This window comes from Neomonachus schauinslandi, chromosome 13 (genome assembly GCF_002201575.2).
Source record: "Neomonachus schauinslandi chromosome 13, ASM220157v2, whole genome shotgun sequence".
Taxonomy (NCBI): domain Eukaryota; kingdom Metazoa; phylum Chordata; class Mammalia; order Carnivora; family Phocidae; genus Neomonachus; species Neomonachus schauinslandi.
Window position 1 is genome coordinate 5841164 of NC_058415.1, and position 14543 is coordinate 5855706.

The 14543-nt window shown below is 43.6% G+C and overlaps 1 protein-coding gene across 1 annotated transcript in view; it reads left to right on the forward strand.

The window, feature by feature from the left end:
• The window catches only part of ERMP1 (endoplasmic reticulum metallopeptidase 1), a 42435-nt gene that overhangs the window by 652 nt on the left and 27240 nt on the right, over window positions 1-14543 (forward strand). The window contains exons 2-4 of the mRNA XM_044920741.1: window positions 1102-1452; window positions 6046-6173; window positions 6787-6892. Of these exons, the coding sequence (XP_044776676.1) occupies window positions 1102-1452; window positions 6046-6173; window positions 6787-6892 (585 nt within the window). The remainder of the gene's footprint in view (window positions 1-1101; window positions 1453-6045; window positions 6174-6786; window positions 6893-14543) is intronic.

Genomic DNA, 14543 nt, shown 5'->3' on the forward strand with positions numbered 1-14543 from the left:
CGGGGTGGGGGTCTGGATTGCGCTGGCTTGGCCGCCTCCGTTCTGCCCCACTTGCTCTTGGAGGGTTGGTAGTCGTCCCCCATCTTCTGGAGCAACTTCCACTTTTTACTAGCCTTCCTGCTTTGGAAATGAAATGGGAAGCGACATCTGTGTACCTAGGCCGTTTTATAAATTCGCTCTGGGGGGTAATGCAGTACTCAACTTCTTGAGGGTCACAGCCCTCACACCTGTAAGCCATGGAGGCTTTTTCTCAAAGACTGCACGTTCAAAATCTTACACTTTCAGAGGTTCTGAGATTCCTGGAGTTTGTCCTTGGGCCCCTGGTGTGTGAGATTGGTTGTTTCTTTTTTGTTTTGTTTTAAAGAAGGAGAGAGACTTTTGAGCATGCTAGGGAAGGTGATCAAAGTCAAAAGTATCGTAACGCTAAGTATATCAAAGCTCCTAAGGTCATAAGCTAGCAGAGTTTTCAACAGCCACTGTGTTTTAAAAAACTTTTGACTACAAAGTGCTGGAAGCTTATTTTCTTAAGGACTTTCTGGAACACTCCTCCTCCACTCCCTTTTTGCCTGCTTGGAATGCAGTGAAAACACAACACGTTTTTTGTTGTTGTTTGTTTTACGGGTAGGGTTGGCTTTGGCCTGAATTGAAGTTATTAGGCCTAGTGTGCATTGAGACGGCTGAGTCCATTCTCAGCGATCAAAAGTTTTCTTTTCTTATTCAACCTCTTGCCTTAATTGTCTCTGCTCATTGGCTTCTGCTACTTAGAATCAGTAACCCTCCAGAGTGTGGCACAATGAAGCTGGATTCTTTCTGTCCAGCCTTCAAGCAGCTGCATGTTTAGAATAGAATCCCTGGTCTTTGTGTTGATTTGATATGGGGATAGGGAGAATTTGGGAGTGGGGTGGGTGGAGAAAACTCTGAAGGGAGGAACTCCCGGGAGGCAAAATAAAATGATGGAACCTTACAAGTGATTTTCACAGGGTAACTGAAATAATAAAAGTCAGCCCCCCCCCCCTTTTTTTTTGTAAGAAGTCGGAGAACCTGTTTGCGCAGTGGGGTCGGGAGGGCATGCAGGAAAAATCTGCCCTGTGTCAATGCCAGTTCTCAGCCTAGCGCTCCTTGTCACCGACATCCTTTCGGTTTCTTCCAGGGATTACCTTGAACACATAACATCCATTGGCCCCAGGACCACAGGAAGTCCAGAAAATGAAATCGTGACAGTCCATTACCTTTTGGAACAGATTAAACTGATTGAAGATCAGAGGAACAGCCTTCACAGGATTTCGGTCGACGTGCAGCGACCCACAGGCTCCTTCAGCATTGACTTCCTGGGGGGTTTTACGAGTTACTACGACAACATCACCAACGTCGTGGTGAAGCTGGAGCCCAGGGACGGAGCCCAGCACGCGGTCCTGGCCAACTGTCATTTTGACTCCGTGGCAAACTCACCAGGTACGGACCTGGTCTTTAGTCCTGTCAGAGTTGCGCATCAGTAAGCCCAGAAAGCTTATTAACTCCAAGCTGCTTGGGCAGTTGTTCAAGATAAAGATGCAGACCCTCACCATTCGCTCAAGTGCTTGCTTGCTCTATTTTTTGAATATCTGTGCCAGTAGCCCAGGGGTCGGACGTGGAATGTTTCCGGTAGGTCGCAGCTGCTTTATCAGCATTGCCAGTCCTGTGTCCCTGAGTCCCAGGGCTAGGTTCCGCCACTTGAAGTGTGCACTCAGCTAGGTGTTGTATGAGGCTTTGGGGAGTTGGGATGAAGGAAAGGTTTTTGCCTTCAGGGAATGCAGGGTTTGGAAGACAGCTCTCCTAGCAGGGAGGAGTTTGGTTCACTGGGGATGCCATACTCTGAGAATATCTCATTAATCTATAAACCTTGCTCTGAAAATACTTTGGTAAAATAGAATACCTGATGTTTAGGACAGTGCCTGACACAATAAATACTTGCAGAATGAATGAGAATTCCCTAAATTAGACTTGCATTTTTAAAAATAAGATTCACGAGGGAGATGTTTTCAGTAGCTAGATTGTAAGTAGGGACGAATAGAAAACCCTATCTTTTGTCACAGGAGTAAACTTAGCTGATCGCCACTGATCAGAGACAGAGGTGGCGCCAGATGCTGGGCTTCTAGCCCGTCAGTTCTTTGAGCTACATTTGAAAGGAAGGAGAGTATTAGCGTGTAGTTAACGTTCTTTTTGGCAAACTACCTAATCTCTTCTTTGCTCAGTTTCTGGTCTGTAAAATGGAGATGGTAGTACTCTCATGGCATGGAAAATCTTTTTTTTTTTCTCCCCATTGTTATTTGATAGTAATTCTGAGTTGCTTGAACTTACAGCACGCTCATATGAACATCTAGAGTTGTACAAAAGATTAAAAAAATTGCTTGATAAAGTGATTCGTACTAGGATGTCTTTAATCAGAAAGCTTGCCAATTGCATTTAGAATGTGGCATGCTTTTTCAAGTATCTGTGTACAAACATCTGTTTTATAAAGTCAGAAATACCTTTGTGTGTGCTTAGGGAAACCAGTAGTCTTTTATGCCTATTTCTTTTTTTTTTTTCCAAGATTTTATTTATTTATTTGAAGAGAGAGACATAGTGAGAGCAGGAACACAAGCAGGGGGAGTGGGAGAGGGAGAAGCAGGCTTCCCGCAGAGCAGGGAGCCCGATGCGGGGCTCGACCCCAGGACCCTGGGATCATGACCTGAGCCGAAGGCAGATGCTTAACCGACTGAGCCACCCAGGTGCCCCTTTTATGCCTATTTCAACGAAGCTGTAAATTGTCTCCCTGGGCCCACTATTACAGTGCTTAAATTCTTGGATGGGACAGATTAACACCATGGTTATTTAAGAGCATTATAAAAGGAAGGTGTGTATACAAGTATCAGAAACATAGTGCTGCTTATTACAAATCGCATACATGGAGTCCAGGAAGGAAACGATGGCGATTTTGTGGGTCATTGGAACCCATTTTTTTTTTTTTTTTTTTTTTTTAAAGATTTTATTTATTTATTTGAGACAGAATGAGAGAGAGAGAGCACATGAGAGGGGGGAGGGTCAGAGGGAGAAGCAGGCTCCCTGCCGAGCAGAGAGCCCGATGCGGGACTCGATCCCAGGACTCCAGGATCACGACCTGAGCCGAAAGCAGTCGCCCAACCAACTGAGCCACCCAGGCGCCCCATTGGAACCCATTTTTAATTAAAATTTTATAAGAATACCTAGCCAACAATTTCAAGGAAATTTCTGTCAATTATAAATTGTTCAAGTAGTTGAAAATAAATAAAAATAGCTAAAAAACACAGTATATCCTTTTAGTGGATGAACTAAGTGAAACACAGAGATACATATTTTTTTTTTTTTTAGTTCTTTTCAGCAGCGTATCTGGAACTTTAGGAACTGCTGTACCATTTGGAGTAATGTTACCCACAGAAAGGCCTTAAATGTCTTCTTGGGTTTGCTGCATGGGTCCAGGGTGTTGGTAGAAAAGAGTGAGTTATTTCAGTGGTGGTTTCAATTTCAGGGTTAATTCTGACTGGAAAGTGATGTTGGCATATCACCCGCCCTTAGAGATGCTGTCCTCTAACTACCCTTTTTTTTTTTTTTTTAAAGATTTTATTCATTTATTTGACAGAGAGAGAGAGAGAACAAGTAGGCAGAGAGGCAGGGAGAGGGAGAAGCAGGCTTCCCGCTGAGCAGGGAGCCCGATGCGGGGCTCGATCCCAGGACCCTGGGATCATGACCTGAGCCGAAGGCAGCGGCTTAACCGACTGAGCCATTCAGGCGCTCCTCTAACTACCCTTTCTGAAAGGTATTTAATCCGGGGCCCCTGGGTGGCTCAGTCCGTTAAGCATCTGACTCTTGATTTCAACTCAGGTCATGATCTCAAGGTCGTGAGATCAAGCCCCATGTCAGGCTCAGCCCTGGGAGTGGAACCTACTTGGGATTCTCTCTCTTCCTCTTCCTCTGTCCCTCCCCACCTCTCTCCCTCCAAAAAAAAGGTATTTAATCTTCTCTAGCCCCGTTCTCAGTTGCCAGAACCATTAAAATAAAGGAAGATAAGTAGACAGATTAATTTTTTAAGCAACCCTAGATATATTTCTTTCAGTTTTCCTTTTTCTCACTTTGAATAAACATTTTATTGTTTACTGTTTACGTTAAAGTAACTCAGAGTCTCAAAGTTAAAAAAAAAAAAAGTCATTTCCTTTGGTTGCCAGAAGGTGTTACTTTTTACTGATAACTGGGTAGACTTTTTGCTTGATAATAATTAGTTAATGATTACTTTGTTCACTTTGATTAAAATACAGTTTAGTGATCACTACCAAGACAGGGATGGCTAATTAGTTTCTTCTTGAGTAGGAAGGGGGTCTGGAATGTAACAGTGCCCAAGCTAGCATTTTAGCTCGTTGCAGAGCCTTTCTTAAATTTGTAAAGAGAAGGAACAATTTAACACTGGATGCGGACCACATTTTCTTGTAATCCTCATAACACACCCATGAGATAACTATCATTGGCCTTGCCCTCCAAACCAGGAAATTGTAGGGTAAATAACAGCTAGAATTTACTTCCAGGTCTTTCTTGCCCTGAAACCCATGCTAAATTCTGCAGCACCCTCCCTCCCCGTGCGTAAACGCAGAAATGCTCTTGCCTGGATTATTGCTGTGTCTTGTTTACCTACACTTGAAACTTTTTAGTATGTTAGATTTCAAATTGTACAAAAACAGAATTGTTTAACCTCAGCGTACCCATCACCCAACTTCAGAGACCCGATCTTGTTTCTTTTCCCCCACTCCTGCACCTCTTGGTTATGTTCAAGCAGATCTCAGCCGTACTGGTTTCTCTGTATTTCAGTCGGTATCACTGAAAGATAAGGAGTCTTTTTGGACATGCTCAAAATACCATGAATTACCTCACTAAAAAAACTTAATAATTCCTTAATATCATCAAATGTCCAGTTAGTTCCTTTACCTTTTATAGTGCCTTAAAAAAAGTCAAGGTATTAAAGTCATCATTATAATCACCTTTAATAAATCTGTGAAGTTTCTGAATCAAGAAGTGAAGAGGTCTGCTGAGGGCCTCTGCTTTCTCGCTGCTGGGAGCGGGGATGCTGTTTAGGTCATTGGTCTCCGTCCTGTGTCTTATTAGATATGATGTCTTCTTTGTATTTGTTCATCACATAATCCCTTTCATCACATGAGCTTTAAAAAATGCGACACCACCCTATTGCCCCCCCGCCCAACCCCGTGAATGTGGAGGGATGTGCAGCTTTAGGACTGTGGCAGGGAAGGCCCGGTGGTGGCTGGAGATGATGGAGGAAGCCAGGGCACCAGACAGGAGACTATTACTGTGGACGTGGCATGAGGAGAGAACGGAGCACCTTGCCTCGGGGTGATGAGAATGCCACTTGTCAGTATTAATTGAGGTCCCACCTGGCTGCTGATTCAACAGATGTGAGTTGAGTGACGGCTCAGGGCTAGGCACGGTTCCGCACCAGTCCGCAGGCGAACCAGACCGAGGGTCCCAGCCCTCCTGGAGTGAGGCGGGGCCGGCGGCTGCTGTTGTCAACCAATGGTGGCAGAACAGAGCTATGCTTCTGGTCTGGCAGCCACGGTGGTGCTTTTTTTTAAAGTAGGCTCCACGCCCAACATGGAACCCAACGTGGGGCTAGAACTCCTGACCCCGAGATCAAGACCTGAGCCGAGATCAAGAGTTGGACGCTTAACCAACTGAGCCGCACTGTGGTGCTTTCTTGATGAGAAAACCCTGTTCCTAGCCATGACAGTTCATCCTGTAAAAGGGGTTTTTTGTTTTTTTTGTTTTTTTAATTTCAAAGATTTTATTTACTTCTTTGAGAGAGAGAATACCAGCGATGGGGAGGAGCAGACTCCTCGCTGAGTGTGGAGCCCACCACGGGGCTCGATCCCAGGACCCCGGGATCATGACTTGAGCTGAACGCAGACGCTTAACCGACTGAGCCCCCCAGGCCCGCCCCTTCATCCTGTAAAAGTTTTAAAATCTGAGGAGCAATCTCTTTCTGATTTAAAGGTGCCAGTGATGATGCAGTTAGCTGTTCAGTGATGCTGGAAGTCCTTCGCGTCTTGTCAGCATCTTCAGACGCCTTACATCACGCTGTCATATTTCTCTTTAACGGTGCTGAGGAAAATGTCCTACAGGTGAGATTTTACCCTTGGAAATACTAATATTTGAGTAATAGTAACAAGAATAGTAGTAATAGCTAACGCGCATTTCGATGATTCATTTGTGTAGTACCCTACAACGATAGTATTGTACCTGGCAATACTTCAGAAACCCCCCAGCCACGTGGACCCACCTGCAGTATTTGAGAACTCACAACAGACCATCTTGTCAGCGTTTGATTCATAAAAGGGCTTCGTGAGGGCATGATTAACCACCTCGGGTTTTCTGGGACGCTGGAGTTTCAGAGATGTTTTGAGGCAGGCGCGCAGCATGAATACCCGAGCCCGAGGCTTGTCCTCTCTCCTCTGTTCTCTGGCCCGGCCTCGCACTTACTGAGGATGCTGTTCAGCACCGCTCGGGGAAATCAGGCTGCCTTCTGCGACGGTGACTTGCCACTCAGCGGACTGCACGCGGCCGTTGTGCGTGGAGAAACGGATACACGTCTTGAGATACTGCCTTTGAAAAAAATGAGAGTTTTCCCATTCTTCCCCTTATCAGCACAGACACTCTGTCTTTAAAATAAGCAAAATAGACTTGGATAATTTAAGGTTGTCTAACCTCTATTTGTTTCATTTCCTTCTTATTCAGGCCAGTCATGGTTTCATAACTCAGCACCCCTGGGCCGGCTTGATTCGTGCATTTATTAACCTGGAGGCAGCGGGCGTGGGAGGGAAAGAGCTTGTGTTCCAAACAGGTATGTGAGGCTGTATTTTACATTTTAATGCAGTTGCATCGTATACTTGAATGCGATTCTTATTTTTATAAAAATGGAAGCTTTTCGGACTTAAATAATCTCTCCGATGAAACGAACATTCTTTGTAACGCATGGTGGGATAGTTTTACTTTGTCGTTGTTGGCGTTTTTAACGAGATGGTAGTAACAGCACCTAACGTTTGCATAGCGCTTATTACGCACTAGGTGTTGTTCAAAGCATCGTTTATGTATTAAGTCGCTTAGTCCTCAGAGCAGCCTGAGGGCTGAGTACTATCACAACCGTCCTTTCGCACATGAGAAAACCGAGCCAGGAGAGTACAGCGTCCGTGAGGTTTCACAGTTGGTAAAAGGCACGGTGAGGTGGAACCTGGGCGGCCCAGGCTCGCAGCCCTCGTTCGTGACCGCAAACCAGATTGTCACGTAGGTGTGGACTTTGTTTTATCCGTTATGGGTGATCATGATGTAAATAATACTAAATGACAACCATTTCATGAATTAAAATGAGAAAATATGCCTCTGGTGAAAGGGCTTTAAATTGATCATTGAATTAATTTGAACGGTCACAGAATTCAGTAATACTTCATCAGCCAGAGAAATATTTTTAATTTTATGAGTAAGCCTTCCTAAGAATAACAAGATGATGGGGCATAAGGATAGCACCCATTAAGTTAGTGAGGATCGTTTGTCGCATTTCTTAACAGAATTCGAGGTTCTGTGCTTCCTAAACTCTGACGTGGAGAGTCGCACACCATTTTCCCCAGGGTATTAGACGTTTGGATAGCGCCTTTTTGCCAGACACACAGCGTTTGGTAGAAGTTCTGTAATGGGGGACCTGAGATGGGCCAGGAGGAGTGAGTAAGCTGATAGGGGAACTTTTTAGTGCCCTTTACAGACTCGGTATTGGTGAAGATGTGCGAAGCATGCCATTATATATAACCTAAACAGTACCGTGTTTTAATATTCTCCATCCAACTTATGTTAGACGCTTACCCTTCAAAAAATGGATGTATGTTTTATGTCAGCTGACCTCTGAGAACCTCAAGGTCATGACATGGGAGGGAGGTGCTGCTTTCCTTCCCACTCTCCAACCTTTCTGTTTGCTCTGATGCCTCACCTAACTACCGGGAAGCTGGCGCTGACATCTGTGGGGCTCAGGAGAGGCTGCGCTGTGCTCCGTGCCCCTCCTGTTCTGGGGTTCAATCAGGATAGGGGGCTTACGTGGTGGAACAACCTCCAGATCAAAAAGCAGCAAGAGGAGATTCTGTAAGCAAAGCTGACGTCTGTCCTCCGGTGAAAATGTCAGGGCTCCGCTCAGGCAGGAGTCTCTGTGGGTCTTCCCTCCTGGGAGCGTACTCTGTGTGCAGTGCTCGGCCATTCGCACTGTATTTCCGGACCCCTAGGGCCCAGATCAAAACCAGACCTGCGGTGCAGTTGGTACCTCTCCTGAATTTATTCGGTGCATATGTAGTAACATATTTTACACATACGTAGTCCAGAGAAGTTAAAACACATTTCCCTAGGGCTAGTTAGATCTAGATCCAAGTTCATTTCATTTACAGTTACCAAGTACCCCCTCATGCTAGGTGTGACTAGCCTACGGCCCATGCTCTTTTTACTAAATGTAGATAGTTTTCCATAAACATTGTACACTTGCACACATTTTAGATGTAATTGTATTATCTGGAAAGATTTAAACAAACTACAGTAGCAGTCACTGCTGGCTGGTGAGTGTCACCGGGTGGAGTGGGGGTAGGTGTCCCTGGGGTGGAGGATGGGGCTAAATGTGAAAAGCCAGCGTGAGCTCTCCATCGCTTCATGAATTTAAAACCAGAATTGTCATTACTGCTTTACTTACACTCTTTATAGTTTTCTGTATTGTTTACATTTTTGCATTGCATTTGATTACTTTAATAATAAAAGCAAAGAATAGACTTGTTACTAATTAGCAATATGTAGTTGGCCCTTGGACAATGCAGGGGTCAGGGGCACCGATCCCCTGAATGGTTGAAAATCTGTGTGTAAGTCTTGACTCCCTAAAAACCTAACTGCTGGTCTGCCGTACACCGGAAGCCTGACTGGTAACGAGCAGTCGATCAACACACATTTTGTATCTTGTGTGTATTGTATATTGTAATCTTATAATAGAGTGAGCTAGAGAAAAAATATTATCAGGAAAATCATAAGAGAAAATACACTTCCAGTATTATACATATTTATTGAAAAAAATCCACATGTAAGTGGACCAGCACAGTCCAAACTCATGTTGTTCAAGGGTTAACTGTATATACAATTTAAATGTTTCACTCATTTGAAAATAAAATCCTCACACTTCAGAATTAATTTTTTGGGGGCGCCTGGGTGGCTCAGTCGTTAAGCGTCTGCCTTTGGCTCGGGTCATGATCCCAGGGTCCTGGGATCGAGCCCCACATCGGGCTCCCTGCTCGGCAGGAAGCCTGCTTCTCCCTCTCCCACTCCCCCTGCTTGTGTTCCCTCTCTCGCTGTGTCTCTCTGTCAAATAAATAAATAAAATCTTTAAAAAAAAAAAAGAATTAATTTTTTTCTGGAGGGGTATCCTACAGAAGATTTGGGGGAATGTTTCCCCCCCCTTCCGAGTTTTTACTCCCATGTTTTCCCTGTAGGTTTTGGTAGCTTATTCTTGCGGCTGAACCACGTACGGGACAGCCTCCCGGGCGCGTTCTGACATTCTAGCACCTTTCTCAGGCTCTCCCTTCCCCCTGCCACTGCCCGCCCAAGCCTGGCGTCCTTGCGGGGATGACTTTCCGAGGGCGAGTCAGCGTGGCTTCCACGTGTGACTAAGAGCATAAAGCCTCCAGGATGTGGAGTCCTGCTAGGTTGCCCCGTCCTCAGCTTCGTAAACAGGCACTTGCCCTGTCCTGGAAACACCTTGGTTAAAACAGTTTGTAGTCACTGGTGTGCCATTGTCCCTTCAGAGAGAGACATTCACTCGGGGAGTTTTTAGTGACTGGAATAATCATTACCACCTAATTCTGAAAAGGGCCAGGGTCCATGAAAGAATGACTTACTTTATCAGACTAATGATTTATGTCATGACCCAGTAAGGCTGTTTGAATCATTTGAAGGTGTTATAAAATCCATTATTTTAAAATTTAATCAGATTAAACCAGTAATAAATGTCCCCTGTGAAAAATTCAGATACTACCAACCTCGAGTAGAAGCCCAAAAGCAAAGGGGTCACGGAATCCTTTTTTTCTCCTGTGAAAAATATTGTGCCCCATGTCCTGCCCCAGAGCAAACCACTGTGATGGTTTAGTCCCTACTCTTCTGGAATTTTTTTCTACACACACATAGAAAGAGTAAGTTAATATAGATTACAAAAATGAAATCCTACTCTATTTACTGTTTTATAACCTGCTTGAGATCGCATTTGTTTAAAACAGAATGGAGCTTTATTGAGATGTAAGCCACATACCTTGTAATTCACCCATTTAAAGTAAAACTCAGTGGTTTTTAGATCTCTTCACAGGGTTGAGCGGCCATCACTGCAGTCAATTCTAGAATCTTCTCATCACCCCAGAGAGAAGCCGCACACTCACTAGTCTGGCTTTTTTCAATACATAGCATGTTTTCTAAGGTTTATGCATGTTGTAACACGTGTGAGTACTTCCTTATCTTTATGACTGAATTATGTTCCATTGTATGGATAGAGAGTGCGTTTTGTTGATCCATTCGTCAGTCGATGGCCATTTGGATTGATTGTGCTTTCAGGCTCTCAGGAATAAGGCTGCTGTGAGCATTCATGTGCAAGTGTGTTTTCCTTTCTTTGGGGTGGTTACCTAGGTCATACGGTAAATTTATGTTTAACTTTTTAAGAAACTGCCAAACTAAGTAGTCAAGCTTAATTTCAGAAGAAATGTAAATTCAGATAACAGTAAATTTTTAAACTTTTTTTTTTTTAATGAATTTTTTAAGCTTTAGATTTGCAGAAAGTCAGCAGGATAGTAATGCCTGGCGCCGCTGGAGTAGGCCGTGTCGTACAGTGTTGGGGGAAGTGTAGACTGAGGCTTTTGGGGGGCGGTTTGGCAACAGGTGCCACTTTTAAAACGTGCAGACCCTCCTGCCCAGCAAGGCCACTTGTAGGAATTTATCCCGTAGAAATAACTGCCCATGGACACGTCGATCCAAGTACTGCATAGTCGTCTCAGCTGTTTTATGAGACTGAAAAACTGAGAATGCCTTCTAGGTCCATGCACAGGAGACGGGTTATATTCAGGGAGACCTAAACATTTTTCCCCTCTTCCGACCACGGCTCATTTCTCTGTTCCCAGCGATTGCAACATTCTTCAGGAGTGGAATTCCTTGTCTTACTTGGCTCTCAGAGCAGTCAGCACAGGCTCCAGCCAGACGCCCCAAGGTCAGATCCCAGATCACACACCCTCGGCGAGCAACCTTGAACCAGTCCCACAGCTGCTCATGCTTTAGTCCCTCATCCATAACGGTGCACAGTGTTAGTACCCACCCCTTGAGATTAGCAACCACTGAGTAAAACCGTCAGTTCTGTAATTTCTGACCTAAGGGCTCCCTTTGCCTTGTTTGTATTATGGGGCATAACTCACTCAGGAGCTGACTAACGTGCCCATCCCAGTCTCCCCAGACTTCCTTTTTGTACCAGAACTTGACCTGTAGGCCTCAGTGGGCAATTAGGGAGAGGCTGGAGCCGGGCTGGAGCACTGACACGCAGTAGTTGGATCTCCAAGGGCTTAAAGGCCAGTTAGCGGACATTTAAAACTGGACATTTCTTTCCTGCTGATGGGGGTCTTACCTTTTTCACAAGTATTAACACTTGAAGTGTCTTTATTTTATCTTTCATTGTAAAAGAACAGCACGCAGCTCTGCGTCTTCAGCCTGATGAATTTTTACAGACAATATAATCGTGTAACCAGAACTCAGACCAAGATTGAGAGTATTGCCCGCACTCCAGGATCCTCCCCTGTGACCTTTCCCGGCCTTCCTCCCGCAAATGGTTACTGCTCTCCGGACTTACGTCCTGACAGATTTAATTTTGCTTGTATTTAAACTTTCTATAACTTGACTCCCAGACTATGTTTTCTTTTGTTTATGGCTTCTTTTTTACTCAGCCTCATGTCTGTAAGATTCATCTGTCTTGTGTTTAGCAGGACTTCATTCTTTTTTATTACTGAATACTCTTCCATTGACAAGAATAGCCATTCTACTGGTGATGTTAGATTGTTGTTGTTTTTTTTTTAAGATTTTATTTATTTATTTGAGACAGAGAGAATGAGAGACAGAGAGCATGACAGGGAGGAGGGTCAGAGGGAGAAGCGGACTCCCCGCCGAGCAGGGAGCCCGATGCGGGACTCGATCCCGGGACTCCAGGATCATGACCTGAGCCGAAGGCAGTCGCCCAACCGACTGAGCCACCCAGGCGCCCCAGATTGTTTGTTGGTTTTGGCTCTTATGAGGGGTGCTGTTATGAACATTTGTTTTCTTTTATGTTTCACGTATAAGTGAGATCATATGGTATTTCCTTTTCTCTGTATGACTTATTTAGCATAATGCCCTCAAGGTCTATCCATGCTGTTGCAAATGGCAAGATTTCCTTCTTTTTTAATGGCTGAATGATATTCCATTGTGTATATATGTACCACATTTTCTTTATCCATTCATCTGTTGATGGACACTTAGGTTGTTTCCATATCCTGGCTATTGTGGGTAATGCTGCAGTGTCCGTGGGGCCGCGGTGTGCGTGGGGCCGCGGTGTGCGTGGGGCCGCGGTGTGCGTGGGGCCACGGCGTGCGTGGGGGTGCATACTGTTTTCCACAGTGGCTGCTCCAGTTTACGTTCCCACCAGCAGTGCACAAGGGTTCCCTTTTACCCACATCTTCACCAACACTTTATTTCTTGTCTTTTTGGTAAAAGCTGTTCTAACAGGTGTGTGATGATACCTCATTGTGGTTTTGATTTGCATTCCCCTGGTGATGAGTGAGGCTGAGCACCTTTTTGTGTACTCAGTGGCTATTTGAATGTCTTATTTGAAAAAATATGCCTATTCAAATCTTCTATCCATTTTTTTAAACTTGGATTTTTTTTTTTTTTTTGCTATTGAGTTGTATGAGTTCTTTATATATTTTGGATATCAACCTTTTATCATATACATGATTTGCAAATATTTTCTCCCATTCTGCAGGTTGCCTTTTAATTTTCTTGGTGGTTTCCTTTGCTGTGAAGAAGCTTTTTTAGCTTGATGTATTCCCACTTACTTGTTTTAACTTTTGTTGCCTTTGCTTTTGGTGTGAGGTCCAAAAAATCATTGTCAAGACTGATGTCAAGGAGCTTATTACTACCCACATTTTCTTCTAGGAGTTTTATAGTTTCAGGTTTTATGTTTTCAGATCTTTAATCTATTTTGAGTTAACTTGTGTGTAATGTAAGAGAGTGGGCCAATTTCATTCTTGTGCATGTGACTGTCCAGTGTTCCCAACACCATTTATTGAAGAGATTGTCCTTTCCCACTGTATATTCTCGGCTTCACATAAATTAACTGAACATGTATGTGTGGGTTTATTTCTGAGCTCTCTGTTCTGTTCCATTGATGTGTGTCTGTTTTTATGCCAGTACCATACTATTGACTACAATAGCTTTGTAATGTAGCCTGAAATCAGGAAGTGTGGTGCCCCCCAGCTTTGTTCCTCTTTCTCAAGATTGCTTTGGCTATTCCTGATCTTGTGTGCTTCCATACACATTTTAGAATTGTTTGTTCCGTTTCATGAAAAATGCCGTTGGAATTTTGATAGGGATTGCAATGAATCTGTATATTGTTCTGGGTAGTATGTACATTTTAACAATATTGGTTCTTCTAGTCCATGAACATGGAATATCTTTCCATGTATTTGTGTCTTCACTTTGTCTCATCAGTGTCTTGCAGTTTTCCAAGTAACAGGTCTTTGACATCGTTGGTTGGTTGTTCCTAGGTATCTTAATTTCTCTTTCTGACAGTTCATTATTAATGTATAGGAATGTAACTGATTTTTTTTTTATTAAAGTTTTATTTATTTATTTGACAGAGAGACACAAAGCGAGAGAGGGAACATAAGCAGGGGGAGTGGGAGAGGGAGAAGCAGGCTTCCCGCCGAGCAGGGAGCCCGATGTGGGACTCGATCCCAGAACCCTGGCATCATGACCTGAGCCGAAGGCAGAAGCTTAATGACTAAGCCACCCAGGCACCTCTGTAACTGATTTTTCTGTATGGATTTTATATCCTGTAACTTTATGAATGGTTAGATGAAGATGGTTTAATATTTGAAAATCAATCTATGTATTTTACCACATTACCATAATAAAGGAGAAAAACCATCTCAGTTGATAATCTCAACATAATCATCTAAGTAGATAAAAAATAAGGGTATGTTCCTTCATAACACTACATATATGGTGCTGTTATATGTAATATATAATATTAATATGATTTTAATATAAAACTATTATCCAATAAATGTTTTTTGATTTTCCAGTTGTTCCAATAAAGACATAGCTGTTTTTGTTTTTAATCAGAGTTCCAATCCGGGAACAAAGAGCACTTGATTGTCATGTTTTATTAGACCGGTCACAGTGATTATATAACACACACATTA